Raw genomic sequence first — 14,930 nt, 5'->3', positions numbered from 1 at the left:
GTGTGTGTGTGTGTGTGTGTGTGTGTGTGTGTGTGTGTGATATTTCCCTGTATCTACTGAGCCTTAACTAATGAATCATGTTTTTGATATCTTTCCCATTTAATATGGTAGCCAATTGATAACATTTAACTTTTGGAGGACAACTGAATTGTAAAGAAAATGCTGGGATTAACACTGACGCTGCTAATGTTGATCAAGTTGCTCATTCCTGTTCTTTCCTCTGGGTTGGTCTTCACGTGTATTGATCATCAGTGAGATTAGTGATGATCTTTATGAAGCCTGTTCATGAAGCAGGAGGCAGCCGTCCCTGTCGCGAGGATGGTCAAAGGAAAAGCTGGGCTCATCCGTCAGGGCAAGGCGTAGATGACACTTCAGACTCAAGCATCCAGGATGCCCCTGAGATGCTTTGCAATCAGACTTCCATAATTCAATTGGAAAAACTACCCCACCACCCCACAAAGATTTACACCTACTCACACATTGCCACCCAGCATTCTTTTAGCCAGGAATGTCCAATTGGAATTTTTGACAATTTTTGATGTCAGCATCAAAGCTCACCCTGATCTAAATCATTTCAAGAAGAAATACTCTGAAATACTCTTACGTATTTTAATACATAGTTTATAAATACTCATGCTTCTTACCAGACTTTTTGTAACAGAGAGTCATTCCGCCTCCCACCCCATCCCCACCAGGGTCAGAAACAAAGATTGCCTACACAAAGGTTGCCACGAGATGAAATTTATAAAATTTTATGTTAAAAATTTGGTAAATATTTGCCTAGGTATATTATCTAAGGAGCTAAATGGGTTTTTGCTTATATTTTAAGATAAGCAAATGCCAAAAATCCTCATTTAAATTGAATAACCTTTCTTAGTATTACATGAAAACACTGATAGATCCTCTTTTAACACATCCTATGAAACTTTTTAGATATCAAAGAAAATATCCATGTTTGGTAGCCTTTTAGTATTAGGACTACTGGATTGTCTTTTAATTTCCCCAAAATCTGCAATGAAAACAACCTACCCTCGTTCCCCTTCAGGCGGGAAGCCCTTGCTCTTTCCTCTTGCATGAGCCTGGGTTTTGCTTTAGCTCCCCCATTCTCTGACCTGGGGCCCCAGAGAGCCTCTCTCATGCATGTTCCTTCATTAATGAAATAGAATAAAGTGCATAGCAAAAGATGTTGCAAAAGTGAAATGGAAAAAATCACCCACGTCCGTCACAGCAATGGCCTGGAGATTGTTCTGTTGTTTCTCCTCCCAAGGCCACAGATTCTTGGGATCTGCTCCCCAGCCTCCCAGCTGTCAGCCAAGAGCATCTTCTTCCCTCAGCCAAATCCTTCCCATAGGGCTTCACACTCAGCCTGTGAATCATCAAAGTGATGAAAATTCTGACCCCCCTCCAGACTTTCTGAGTCAGACTCCAGGTTGGAGTCTAACACTCAATGCCTTACCTGAATCCCGGGTCACCCTGATGCTCCTGAATTTTTCAGAGCCAGTGTCCTACCTAAATAACACTGCAGCACCTCCTCCAAGTTCTCTAAGTTCTTCCAGGCCTTTTGTAACTTCCTGTAAGCACCGTTTCCAGTATCCCTTCTGTGTTGTCCATAGCATTGAAGAAATTCTCTACTGAAGCCAAGCCCTAACTATGGGTAGAAGAGGAAAATAGTGGAGTAACTAGTGCTAAATCAAGGAATCACCACCAAGATGGACAACTTGTGTGTTTTGGGCAGCTAGGAAGATCTCTCATGACCAGGTGCCCCAGTGCTATTGGCCACTTTCTGTTGATCTTATGTCAGGTGTGTGGTACAGAAAAGAATTTAAACCAAGTCCATCCCATAAGAGATGCCATGGACACCTGTCTTAGTGTCTTTTCTCACTGATGAGACACAATAAGCTGACACTCAAAGTTAAAGGAGAAAATGTTTATTCTGGCTCAGAGTTTGTAGAGGTTTCAGTCCACAGTTGGCTGGCTTGGAGACAAGTGACATGGAAGAGGGGCACCACAGAAGTGAAACAGTTCATGACATGGCAGGGCAGGCAGAAGGAGGCAAGGCAGCAGACAGCAGCAACAAGTGATGGCAGCAGACTTTGTCCTTCCCAGGCAGCCCGCCTTCTGGATAGTACCACACACACACACATATAGACACACACACACACACACACACACACACACACACATATAGACACATACACACACACACACACACACACACCAAGGGTAGGTCTTCCCGTTATCCACACCCAGAACTACACTAAACCAATCAGTGGGCTAATTTAGCAATCGTATACCTTTGACCCCAGCATCACCCCCTTAATCCCAGCATTGCACACCCTAGATTCTGCTGCCTCTACAAAGCTCCACCTATAACTGCATGAGGCTTTCCAGGGACATCTAGACACATGCCATAACCACTCCAATGGCTACATTGTGTCAGGAACCCTGTGTCCTTAGAATGAATTCCTAGATGTCTACTTCTGGGTGGACCAAGGTAGACAGATATACAGCTATAGTCATAGATTTTAAATCTCTACGCTATTTCAATTAGTTGAAAACTCTGTCTTTGGAATGTTTCAGGCTTTTGTAAGAAGAAAACCCCTGTGGATCAAAAAGCTTATGATTTCCATTGTAAGTGATGTAAACTGTGAAGACTTTCTGAAAGTCTGCCCTTCTCAGCAATCACAGGGCCCCCACAGCTCATGCTAGGAGTTCTACACCCTCTCCGCGGCTATGGTGCGGCCATCTGGCTTTCACTCTGTTCAGGCTGTGTTTGTTGGAGCAATCTCTACTCATTCAGTCCATTCTGGAGATTAACTTTCTGCAAAAGGCACAAGTGTTTTCTTCAGCACTGTCAGGGTGTCCCCTTGATGCCCTCTGCCTGGGAGGGTGGCTAACGTGTCCCTTGCTTTGCAGGAATGTGAGTTCAGCCGGAGAGGAGGCCCGCAGAAGGATGCGGGAGTGTGACGGGCTCACAGACGCCTTGCTCTACGTGATTCAGTCTGCGCTGGGGAGCAGCGAGATCGACAGCAAGGTTGGTAGGGTTTGCACAGCTTCCGCGCCGTGGAGAACGGAGACCCTGGGATGGGACGAGCAGGTGGTGGCGACGGCGAATCCGTGCGGCCTTCCTGCTTCCGTGCTGAGCTCTGCCCAGTCGTCTTGAGTGACCCCAACACTGTCCACATGCAGCTCCTCCTAGTAGCCTTGGAACAAACTGCACCCCAGCTGTTAGCTAGTGATGAGTAAGAGCTACATACAGTTGCTCCAGAAGAAGAGGAGTGTTTGCACACCCTGCTGGCCACTGCTGTTGGTTCTATTTTAGGAGATCTACTTTTAAAGAAAAAAAAAAGGATATTAAAGCTGAGAGTTGAGAAATCCTACCTTCCTAATAGTTAAATTTTAGGAAACACTATACATAGTTTAATATATATATATATTAAAGTATGTGACATTTTAAAACCCTATAAACAATTTTTAAAAGCTCAGAACGCTACATTAATGAAGCTGCCAACCTAAGAGAGCATCAGGGTGTTTGCACTGCTTTACCTCACCTGCCAAACATGGGATGGCCTTTTCTGGGATTTGGGTCCAGTGATCTTACGTTAGTTTCAGTTCATGCTGAGTATAGTTATAATTTCATAATGCCCTGACACAAACGCAGACTCACCCAGACGTTTATAGTAATTCATGTGGTGGGTGTGGTAATTCCTAACAGGCCTCTCTGGAGCCACCCGTACTGACATCTGGGCTGGATAGTTCTTTGCAGGTTGGGTTTGGGCACTGTGAGGTGTGGAGCAGCCCCAGGCATGGCGGTGCCCACACCCCACCCACGCCAGCTGTAACAGTCTCCAGACAAGGCCAGGTGTCCTGGGGGAGTGAGACTGGCCTGTACTGCGCACCAGTCCTGTGGCCCTGTATTTGCAGCCCCAACTTCCCAGCTGCCTTTGGAGCACGTATGACTACATCTGTGCAGACCCTGGGATGGTCCCCTGGTCTGCAGCCCTTTTGAAATGATAAAACGACTCATTGTGCATTTCTAGGAAGAGCTTGCTTCAGCTGGAACTTTGAAATCTACTAATTGGGAACCTGACAGAATGTGTAAGAGCTGAAACGTCAGGTAAAGAGTGTGTGCGAGAGATTCTATTCACTTAGCTCTTAATTGGCTGTATGAGAGGGTTATCATAGCGCTCCTCAACTTGGACCACACAGCTACCAAGTACAGTTACCGCGCAGCTCAGAAGATTACTAATACTCGAGCCTTACGCCACAGAGGCTTGAGCACAGTGTCGCCTGGGAGACTCGTTCCGTCTGAGTGTGGGTCCCGCAGACCTGCACACAGCTTGTCACCCTCCTCCTGCTCATCGGCTTTGAGCCCTTCACTTAGCTTATGCTGTTAATTTCAAAGATGGAATATAACATAATAAAGACTTAAGCGCTGCTCTTTTGTAAAAGCCCTTAAGAACCGTTTTAGACCTTTAAATAGCATTGACAGGAAAATTACATCCCTAACACAGTGACCAGTCAGAATATCTTAAGTATTTACAGACGCCTGTTAGTGTAACAGACAAGGGATGCTAGAAAGAGCTAGCAGAGGCGACGGACGGAAGCCGCACTCTGAGCCTCCAGATAGGCACAGTGGTGAAAGAACGGGGCTCGGGGAAGCGCAGCCTCTTTCCGTGGTGGCTAGAGCTTCAGTGTTCTCTGGACCTCACAGGTAAAAAGGCAAAGTCCACAGCCTCGAACTGCGGCCACTGTCCCCTGCCACCAACCCTACGGGGGCGGGTGATCTTCAGGGGCATGGATGGAGAGCCAGGGGAAACCAAGTCACAGACATCTTTTTGTTGTTGGTTTCCTGATGTCTCTCTTGGTCACAGGTTGAACCCTCTTGGAAGACCGTGAAAAGCATCAATTTTAATAACCACATTCTCCCCCCCCCCAAGAGGAAGCTGTAACAGCTGGAAGTTTCAAGGCTGGGACGCCAAAGACCCAAACACCCTGCTGAGTAGAAAGAGCCCCAAACTGCGCATTGGATGTGGCCAGGATGGTGTGCTTTCCACCTGCAGGCCAGTGACACCAGTGCTGCAACCTAGGGACGGCCATAGCTGGGCACCAAGGCCACGGAAAGGGTTGGCGGTAGTTGGTTACACAGCGGCACCTCGCTGGCTGGACCATGTGGCTCGGTTTTAACGTGCTGTGATTGTCCCATAATAGCCCTACTTAAGCACTTCTGAGTCTTCACAGTGACAAGTTAGAGAGAAAAAATAAGTACATGTTCTCTGTAAGGCCAGGGAACTTAATGAATGAGAGAGCCTGGCTTCCGTGCAAGCGCTCGGCTCTGATCCTGTAATTGGGACAGTTTGTTGAATGGGAAGCATATGGTAGAACACTCTACAACTGACTTCTAAATTAGCCCTTTCCAATAGAAAATAAGGAGGCAAAATGACCCTGGCAACCAAGAGGAACTGCTGCAAGTGCTGTGGACAGGAATGGAGGCCACAAGCACAGCCGCCAGCCTTTTGCTGGTGTCCTGGGTCCTTTTGCTTTCTCTCTCCCATTCCTTTAGAGCAGAGCTCCTGTGCAGCTAACCTGCCTAAACCACACCAGACTGCCACGCTCCGGGAAGCTTCGTGAGACACACAAGTCCAATCCCAGGGGCCAGGCTGTGCTCCTCCCCTACCCGCAGGCCTCTTGTCATCTCCCCAGCTGCAGGTAGATTATAGACCTTTTCTCAGAGCTGCAGATTTAGTCCCCAGAACTCTGTTAAACAAAAGAATGGCAAAGCCCCCAGGGAAGATGAACAGCGAGAAGAGATGGAAGTTTATTCTTTCGCATCTTTGACGTAAGGAAACTCATTTTGAGCTGATTTAAAACTCTCTCTGACTTATGCCATAAGATTTGCCTTCAGTGAGAGACTTTTCTGCCTCTCATGCCTCGTACTGTCTTTACCTGTCTTCATTCTGATTTCTTCTTTTGATGCTGAGGGGCTGCTTGAAATAGAAAAATCAAGTTGACTCAAAGCCTATGGGATTAGTAGCCTGTGGAAACTTGAAAATCCAACAAAAAAAGGTCTAGAAGGGCAAAGGTTTCTGAGCACTGGTTTGCTTAGCCCACTTCACTCTCTCCATAGTTGAGTAAAGAACACAGGCTGCCTTTTACATATTCCAGCCAGGAGAGAGAAGTGGAACAGGGATTAGATCCTGTGGCTCCCACGCTTCCAGCCTGAACCCAGACTGCAGGGCTATCCTATGGGCAGTCACAATCACTGGCAGCTGCTGGCCTCTGTAGGGTAGAATTATGCTCTCTGTCTTCAGTGCTGGGATGCATACAGGTGTCTTTAAAGATAATGGCCAAGTCAACCTAATCTTGAAAGGAAGACCTAACTCCCTTTGGTACCCCACAACCACCACATCATCATTATGCCCCTTTAAAACACTAGGTATTTTATTTCCCTCTTCCCCCAGTGGCAGGTCAACAATAAAGATCAGACCCTCAGCTTTCGTTTTCATTGGTCACCTTCTGAGAAGGTCTCTGGGTCAGCGTTGCATGCTTAGTGGATAATAGAGCAGTCTCAGCTATTTAACGCACAGGTATTCAATTCAGCCATGGTAGCAGCACTGCAGCCATAGGTAATACTGAGCCCATGGGCACAGTGGCGTCCAGTAGTCCCCATGTATGGCAAGCTTGGGCCCCTTTGTTTCAGGAATGGGAGCTGCTAGAACTCTTGTTTCCTGAATTCCACACTCCACTTCTGAGGGGAACAAGGAACACTGTTCGAACGCTGTGTCTAGAGCCCCCTCAACCTCACATAGCCCTAGGAAGCTCATACTGTATCATCACACCCTGTTTACAAAAGAGGAAGAGAGAGCCAGCAATTCTTCAGGACTCACAGCTGACTTGTTGCAAGAATCAGGAGCGGAGCCTAGGCTGGTTCTAAGTTCCGTGCCTGGATCTCCAAACTGTGCTATTGCCCAGCATTAGTAAGGGTGCAGGACTTTCCATACCATCCTCTGCTCTCTGGGTATTCTCCTCAGTACCTGAACAGTGCATTACTTTCCTATTGCTGGGGTAACAAATGACCACACACTGGATTGTTTTATTAAAAAAAGAAAAAACATTTTGTCTTAAAGTTCTAGACAACACAAATCCAAAATCAGTCTTATTTAGCTAAAATCAAAATGTTATCAGAGCTGGTTGCTCCTGGAGACTCTGGAGGAGAATCCGTTTTCTTCCTTACCCTAACTTCGAGGCTGCCCCACATCCCTTGGCTTGCGGCTTCTCCTGTGGTCTTCCAAGCTAGCAATTGCTGCTCACCTCCTCCTACACCCTGACCTCCACTTCTGCTCCCCCCTGTTCCTGGCAGGACCTTTGTAATTACACAGGTCTCTGGGTAATCCAGATCATCTCCCCACCTGGGAATCAGTCAGTTAGCAACCTTAATCTCCTTTCGAAATAGAGCCCCACTCGTTCTCAGGTTCTAGGCATCAGAACATCAACAAGTTGGGAGGAGTATTCTGCCCAAAGTGTGCATGTGTGTGTGCATGCGCGCGCGCGCACACACACACACACACACACACACACACACACATTAACCCTGCCCTGGTCTATGCAGAGGGATAGGATCCTTTCTACAGGAAAGGAATCTGAGTCCTAGAAACACCAACAGCGTCATCCAGAGTCACATGGCTCTCAGATCAGAGGCTTTGGATTCCAAGGTGCCCAGCCCTAACCGCACACCCTTAGCCACTGTGTATTCCCGTTGCCTTCCCAGGAGAGTAGGACAGTGCTTGCTTGCACCTTGTTGCACCTAGAAAGATACGCTGGTAGATGGCACACATGAGTGTCGCCCACTGGTGCTCCCCGAGTCCTAGTGCTGTGCCCCTCGTGCTTCAGCCCTGCCAACCCCAGCAGGCACCGACTGCAGGTGGAGGGTGTGTGGGACCACTGTGTGATTTCTCCCCTCCCCTTCCCCAAGTTAATTTCAGTCACTGGTGACAAACATGTGGAGAAGTGACTGACATTCGTGAGTCAGTTCTCTGTGGGGAGTTTCTGGAAATCCCTTCCTCCAGGGCTGTCAGGAGAGCCTTTAGGAGCAGGAGCAAATGCCTGGCAAGAGGACTGCAGAGGCGAAGACAGCTCACAGGCAGCATGGAGGAGCGGAGCGCTGGGTGGTCTCACCCCGCTTCTTTGCTTTGTTCTCTCATTCCGCAGACCGTTGAAAACTGTGTGTGCATCTTAAGGAACCTCTCCTACCGGCTGGCAGCAGAGACGTCTCAGGGACAGCACATGGGCACGGACGAGCTGGACGGGCTGCTCTGCGGTGAGGCCAACGGCAAGGATGCGGAGAGCTCTGGGTGCTGGGGCAAGAAGAAGAAGAAGAAGAAATCGCAGGACCAGGTGATGTTGAGGCTCGCAGCTGCATGCAGTTATCCCCTCCCTCGTTACGACTCGCCTCTTTCAGCCGTGTGTGTACATGCAGGGCCCCGTGCTCCCAGCACGGGGTGCAATCATAGAGTCTTCCTGCAGGAAAGTCACAGCTGAGGCGGTGGATGTTAAATAACTTCCCCCGTATCTTGCAGCTTAGCTGAGATAGGACACTTCATAACATGCAGAAGAAAAATCCACCCAAGCACTGAGGAGCTCTGACCCCCCCAGCTCTTAGAGCGTAGGTAGAGCCAAGTGCCAGTTCTTCGGTGTGTGAACTCACATATGCCTCTGGCTGCTAGGCCGGCGGTGGAGGCACACAAAGGATAAGTGGATGGGGAACCCCGGCAGGTGTTTTTGCAGCAGGCTTTAAAATGCTTGGTTATGCAGTCTCACGTTCACTCTTGCAGGTGGAGTAGCAGTCTGGGGTTCATGGCCCTTCCCACAGGATGGTACCAGAGCTGTGGTGGCGGGGGGAGGTTTCGATTGATTCAGTGTGCTGTGGCATGAGGGCAGGGCTTTTTCAACATGAATCAGCGGGCTTCACCAGGAGCAGCTGCAGAGGGCACCTGCCTGAACCAAGGCAGACAGGCAGCTGCCTTGCCGGGCGTCGCGGCAGCTTTGCCCATCCCTACTGAGCCCTTCTACCCCCTGGAAAGGGATTGGTGGAACAGAGCTGGGTTCTGCTGCAGCACCCAATCTCTGCCCAGAAAACTGCCCATCGCCCCAGATGCTGTGGGCGGTCATAAGTAGTCCCATGTATTCCCTCCCATGGGCATGAAGGCCGGACACAACCATCCAGGTCTGGGGCACACTCACCCGTCCAGTGACCTGTCCTGGCACAGAGGCCATAGGTCTTGCTGTCCCTGGACACTGGTCCTACAACAGGCTACTAAGGATGGTGCTGACCCAGGACCTAGGACCTGACTGGGAAGGAGAAAGAGCCTCTGACACTCCCTGTCACCAGGTTTTGAATGCTAAAAACTATGCAGATGTATTTCTTTAGATGCCAGTGCTCTGTGTGTGTGTGTGTGTGTGTGTGTGTGTGTGTGTGTGTGTTGTTGGACTGTTTGCTTGTGACAGGGTCTCTGTCTGTAGTCCAGACTGGTTAGCTCCCTAAAAGCCTCCTGTCTCAGCCTCACAAGGGCTACAGGATTATAAGCATGTGTTACCATGCCCAGTCCAGCCCAGTATTTTGTAAACTATTTGAGAAATACTTTTACAAGGAGGAAAAGAGTTTAAAAAAAAAATTAGAATAAAAATGAATGGGAATCTAGACTTTTTAATTTATTTTTTGAGGCACTGGAGACTGAACCCAGGGAGTCCACACCTCAGACCTTTTCTTTTTCTTGACACAGGCCCTTACTAAATTGCCCAGGCTGGGCTGGAACTTGTGTTCCTGCTGCCTCCGCCTCACAGAGTACAGGGATTACAGCTGTGCACATTCTGCCCAGTTTAGAAATGGATTCGTAGAGGCCAGGGATATAACTCAGTGACACAGTGCCTGCCTGGCAAGCATAAGGGCCTGAGTTCAATTCCCAGTTGCAGAAAATAAAAAATTTTTAAAAAGCAAGAAATGTGTTCATACGTGGATTCCTGAATGTTCCTTGAGTTCATCAGCAGTAGCATTTTGGGGGTTGGGTTCTCAAGGCGTTTGCACGCCTGAGGGTTGCCCTGAATTCCTCCCTTGACCTCTGGTTCTGCAGGCTCAACTTGCACATGCCTGGGCTCTGTGAGGTCCATACTGTTCCTTCCCTCCTGAGAGGGCAGCTTCTCCCCCTTACCAGGGCTGCAGGTCTCATCAACCCACATGAGAGCAGTCGGCCTTCTGGGACTGAGCTGTGGCTCTTACCTTGGCTGTCACAAGCCTCCCGTGAGGGACACAGAAGATGCCCACGGGCATGTGTTGGACCTTGCCAAGTGCTGGCCCCACCCTCGGGTTCTCACTACAACTTCAGGGAGCCCCTGTACTCTGCTCCATGGGACCAGACAACCACACAGCTTTCTCCAGAAATGTGGACTACACCACAGAGGCTGGCAGGGGAATGACCCTGGGCAGGAATGTGCTGCTGTCCCGTCCTTCAGGGACAACGCCCTGGGTCTCACCAAGACCCAAGCACTCAGTTTCCTGGGGCCCCTGGTGGCTCTGGAAGCACATCCGGGGGTTGAATTAATGCAGCAATAACGTTGGCTGAGAATGGACTGGGGAGAGAGCTCAGCAGCCTAAGCATCTCCTTGGCAAGCACAGGGATGGGGTTCAATCTCCAGTACCACATGCCACGCCGGCCCTGTGCTGAGCCGGCCCTGAACCCCATGGGCATGGTGGTGCACTCCTGTAATCCCAGCACTGGGGAGGCTGAGACAGAAGGATCACAACAAGTCTGAACTATGTAGCAAGACTGTACCAAATAAATAAATAACATTTTTTTTAAAAAAAAAGTTGACTGAGATACTTTGCTCTGAGGTTGAACTCGCCCTGATTTCAGGGCTGTCTGCCCATTGTTCGCATTGGCATGTCGCATGTCTGTGAGGGGTGGCTCTTGACCAAGCTGCTGATGCTGGCATGGCCTCTCCCATGCTGCCAAGAACCCCTGATGTCCCTGGGGAGCATGAGGAGTTGATTGGGTTCTGAGAAATGGGTAGTCAGAAGGGCAGGGGCATCTGAGACCCTCACCCATACACAGCCCCTCTTCCTCTGCATCCTCTCTGTTCAGCCTTGAGTGAGTGAGCTTGGGCATAGAAGGTTGTCCTTGAGCCATATTTATGACACTAATATGCTGCTTTCTAAGCTGGATATAATAGTTATTAATAGAATGTTATGATTTTTTTACAAAAATTCTACATGAAAATCTATGAGTCATTTGTCTCATTTTTTGTCTTACAATATTCTTTAAGGAAAAAAGTATCTCTTTTAGGAAGTTTTGCTGAGACTGCTGTAAGTTAAAGTGCATTGGAATATTGTTATTCATGAAGATGCTTCAAAGTTATAATTTCAACCAAATGATAGTTTTTAAAGGCTTTTTAACGTTCTGGAAATTATTACAAAACTATTTTGAAGTGCCAGAAATTCAATATCAAGTTTAATGAGGATGTAAACAGACAACAATTATGCTTGTTTGAAAAACCCTTTAGTGTGATTTATCAAGCTTGATGTAGTTTAAAAGTCAAAAGTAGAAACATCCTGCATTGAAAGGCTGATGGGAAGGGGGCAAAGCTGGAAGTCTTGGAGTGGGGGAGGGAAGTGAGGGCTGAACAGAAGAGTGAACGAAAACAGGAATAGGAGGATGCCCTCAAATCCAGCAGGTCACTGCGCAAGGTGGTCAGCACAGCCCTACTGGCTGCAAAGCTACCTCTAGGTGGCGCCACCTGCTGGGGAAGGTTGGACTTAGGGCAAGCCTTGGACTGCACCTGTGCGTTTCTGCAGCTCTTTGTAAGTCAGCCTGGCTTTATGAGAATCAAACAGTCTGCAGGAATTGAAGGCCGGCCACTTCCAGGAAGAGGCAGAGCCAGGGTAGGGCCGTCACTCTTAACAGGTGGCAGCAAAGTGGACAGCGGAGCTATTACCTGGCCTCTCTAGGACAGACCATGCCCAGTCCTGCGAATGCCTAAACCCTTGGTTATTTCCAAGGTCTAAAGCCAAGGTAACTTGATTAGAAGCTTCTGGAGAGGTCTAGGCTAGGGGCTGTGCAGATGGACAGATTCCATCAGTTTCCTGGACTCTATGCGGCACAGTCAGGTTGTCTCCGTGGTGTTGGAGAACGAACCCCAGATAGTCATGCACAGGCCCCTGAAAGGCAGGTTTCTAAAGACCTCTCTGCAACTGGAGAAAAGTATAATACAAAGGGGCAGGCATGACATAAAAACATTTTGGGCATAGGGATGTAGAAGTAGTTGTTGCTGTAGATGACAAAGGAGCCAAACTATTAACAGGAAGCAAAAGAGATGACAATCATTGCCTGAATGACGGTGCCAGAGCTTGCTCCAGTCTATAAACTTACACTGACTCTTACATTTAGCATCAGTACCTTTTAAAAATATTTTTATTGAGAAACAAATAGCAATGAGACAGTTTCACAACCAATTACTAGTACATTTTCAATAATTAATACATTGCATATTGTTGTCTTAGTGGTTATTCATTGTACAAGATGCAGACATAATATCCTGTCTCAAACACTATTAGAACAAACCTCTCTATTCATTGGATTAAGAGAGTGGAGCTGTATATCTATCCTAACTATTTTGAGTATACAGATACAAAAGGGTCATTCATTTGTATCCCTATTTTTTGGTTGGTTTTATCGGAAAAGGGCATTCCATGTCATTTAAATACTGTAGCTAGGGCCAGGGAGATGGCTCAGTGAATAAGCACTTCCCTGGCAAGCACAAGGACCTGAGTTCAATCCCTGGTTCCGCAAAATAAATAAATAAACAAATAAATAAATAAATAAATACTGTACATGCATGAATTCAGCAAGATATCCAAATATACTCCAATAGTCCATAATAGTAGTGGGTTTTCTGTAAGATTGTCAGTGTTCGAAGTTGTTGACTTGAGCATTTTACAGCTTATCATATTAATATGGCTTTACTTTTTACACTTCATTTTCATACTTTTCTGAGGGACGATTAAGACCAAGAAAGAGCAAGACCTATAAAATGAGAAATGTAACTTTTGTATCTAATAAAATCAGTCAAATCCCCTGAGGATTTAACCTAAGATCCTGTACCTAAGTTTGTAGATCCTTTGTCAGTGTCAGCCATGTGGATGAGTCAGGGCCATTGCTTGACCAATTTGCTTTCTGTGAAAGCTTGAGAGAATGTTTTCTCTCCATGTGACTCTCCTTAGGCAAACTCTACATCATCCATTACTTTCCTCTGTGGCCCCAAAGTCTCTTTGATCAGAAAACTTGGGGCACAGTTGAGTTACAGGGTAAGTTCTCCTACTTCCTGAGTCCTCACTGACCTTGAAAGGCTAGGGCCAAAAGGTTGACTGTCCTTGTATCCTTTCTTTTTCTTTAATTTTTGGTCTGCAAACTTAAGTTGTTAACCCTCCAAAAGAGAAGCTTAATGATATTATTACCCTATAACATAGGCAGTTGAGCTTAACCTCACTATCTGTCTGAAGATCAAACATCTTAGACATAACATGGAACAGGTATTTCCCATCAAGTATTGATGTGTTAAACTTTGAGTCCCTCCAGAATATGAAGAAAAAAGATTAAAAAGATTAAAACATTAAAAAATAAGAATAAGCATTTACATATTTTTACACAGAAATTTAGAAATCTAACATCATACAGCCTTGTAGCAGGACAGTCCTGTGACTTTGTTTTGTCTCTTGTTTTCATTTATTACCCTTTTTTTTTAAACAAACCTTTACTTGAGAGGCAGTATGGCTGTAATTGGTATGTCGTGACAAGCACTATGTAATTAGAATTCCAGAATGACAGGCATTCCAAGCATGACCTTACCATTACACATTGCTTTCTTCAATGCAGTTGCTTCATTCACAGGTATCAGCATACATAGTCAGGGTGACAAACCTACCAACTAACTAGAATTGGTACTTGAACCAGAGGAAAGTACTATACTATTCTGTAGGTCAGCTTTATTTTATTTATTTATTCATTTTTAATTATTATTATTTTTTGTGTGTGGAACAGGGAATTGAACTCAGGCCCTTGTGCTTGCCAGGCAAGTGCTTATTCCACTGAGCTATCTCCCCTGCCCCTGCAGGTCAGCTTTAGGTGTAAGAATAATCTCAGAAATGTTTTCTCCAAAATCTTTGATAAGGATTTGTATATGACCCCAAAGCACAAAATGTTAACAACCAGTGCAGTGAATGTTTAAATTTCCCCATTTGTTACAGTAAATATAACCTACTAACCCCCTCAAAATACTCCTGCTCACCTTGAACACGTTCATGCTGTCACCGCTGCCACATTTTGAGCAGCTCTGGAAGTCCTCTTTCATGAGCATTTTTAGCTGTGCTTCCACGGGTGCCTAAATGTCCTGAATTGATTGAAAATATTTCTTTCATGGTGGTTTGAACTTGGAGGAGGAACCAGGAGTCACACAGTGACTGAGCTAGTCAGTGAGGTAGCTGAGGACGCAGAGTCCTGCTTTTCTGGCCTGCCGCTCCACTGGATGGCAAGAGGGAGGCGTCTCTGCTGGACATCACGCCTTCTGAGACCATGCATCAATGAGGCCTCCAGAAGAGCTTTACAAGGTGGCAGGGCGCTGGGATGAGTGGTGGAAAGGAGAGCAATGACTGCACGGGGATTCCTGGCAGTGTCTCGTAGCGTAACAAGTGTTGTCATGTAAACGCACACTGCATTGCTGGGTTATCCTCTGTGTGTCATGTCCCTGCTTGTATTTCAAGAAATGGTTGCTGCTGTAACCACTGGAGCATCCCCCTGTGAGCCCTGCATGCAGCTGTGTTCAACCCTGCGGGCCTCACCTTCTGGTCCGAAGGGCCTTTGTGGACTCATTCATGGCCAGCGCTG

At 47.0% G+C, this 14,930-nt stretch overlaps 1 protein-coding gene across 1 annotated transcript in view; it reads left to right on the top strand.

Moving 5' to 3' along the window:
* The window catches only part of Ctnnd2 (catenin delta 2), a 927,345-nt gene that overhangs the window by 775,059 nt on the left and 137,356 nt on the right, over positions 1-14,930 (top strand). The window contains exons 15-16 of the mRNA XM_004625202.3: positions 2,917-3,034; positions 8,209-8,394. Of these exons, the coding sequence (XP_004625259.2) occupies positions 2,917-3,034; positions 8,209-8,394 (304 nt within the window). The remainder of the gene's footprint in view (positions 1-2,916; positions 3,035-8,208; positions 8,395-14,930) is intronic.

The sequence above is a fragment of the Octodon degus genome, unplaced genomic scaffold (genome assembly GCF_000260255.1).
Source record: "Octodon degus isolate 3935 unplaced genomic scaffold, OctDeg1.0 scaffold00008, whole genome shotgun sequence".
NCBI lineage: Eukaryota > Metazoa > Chordata > Mammalia > Rodentia > Octodontidae > Octodon > Octodon degus.
This window is presented reverse-complemented; position numbering and strand designations above follow the sequence as displayed.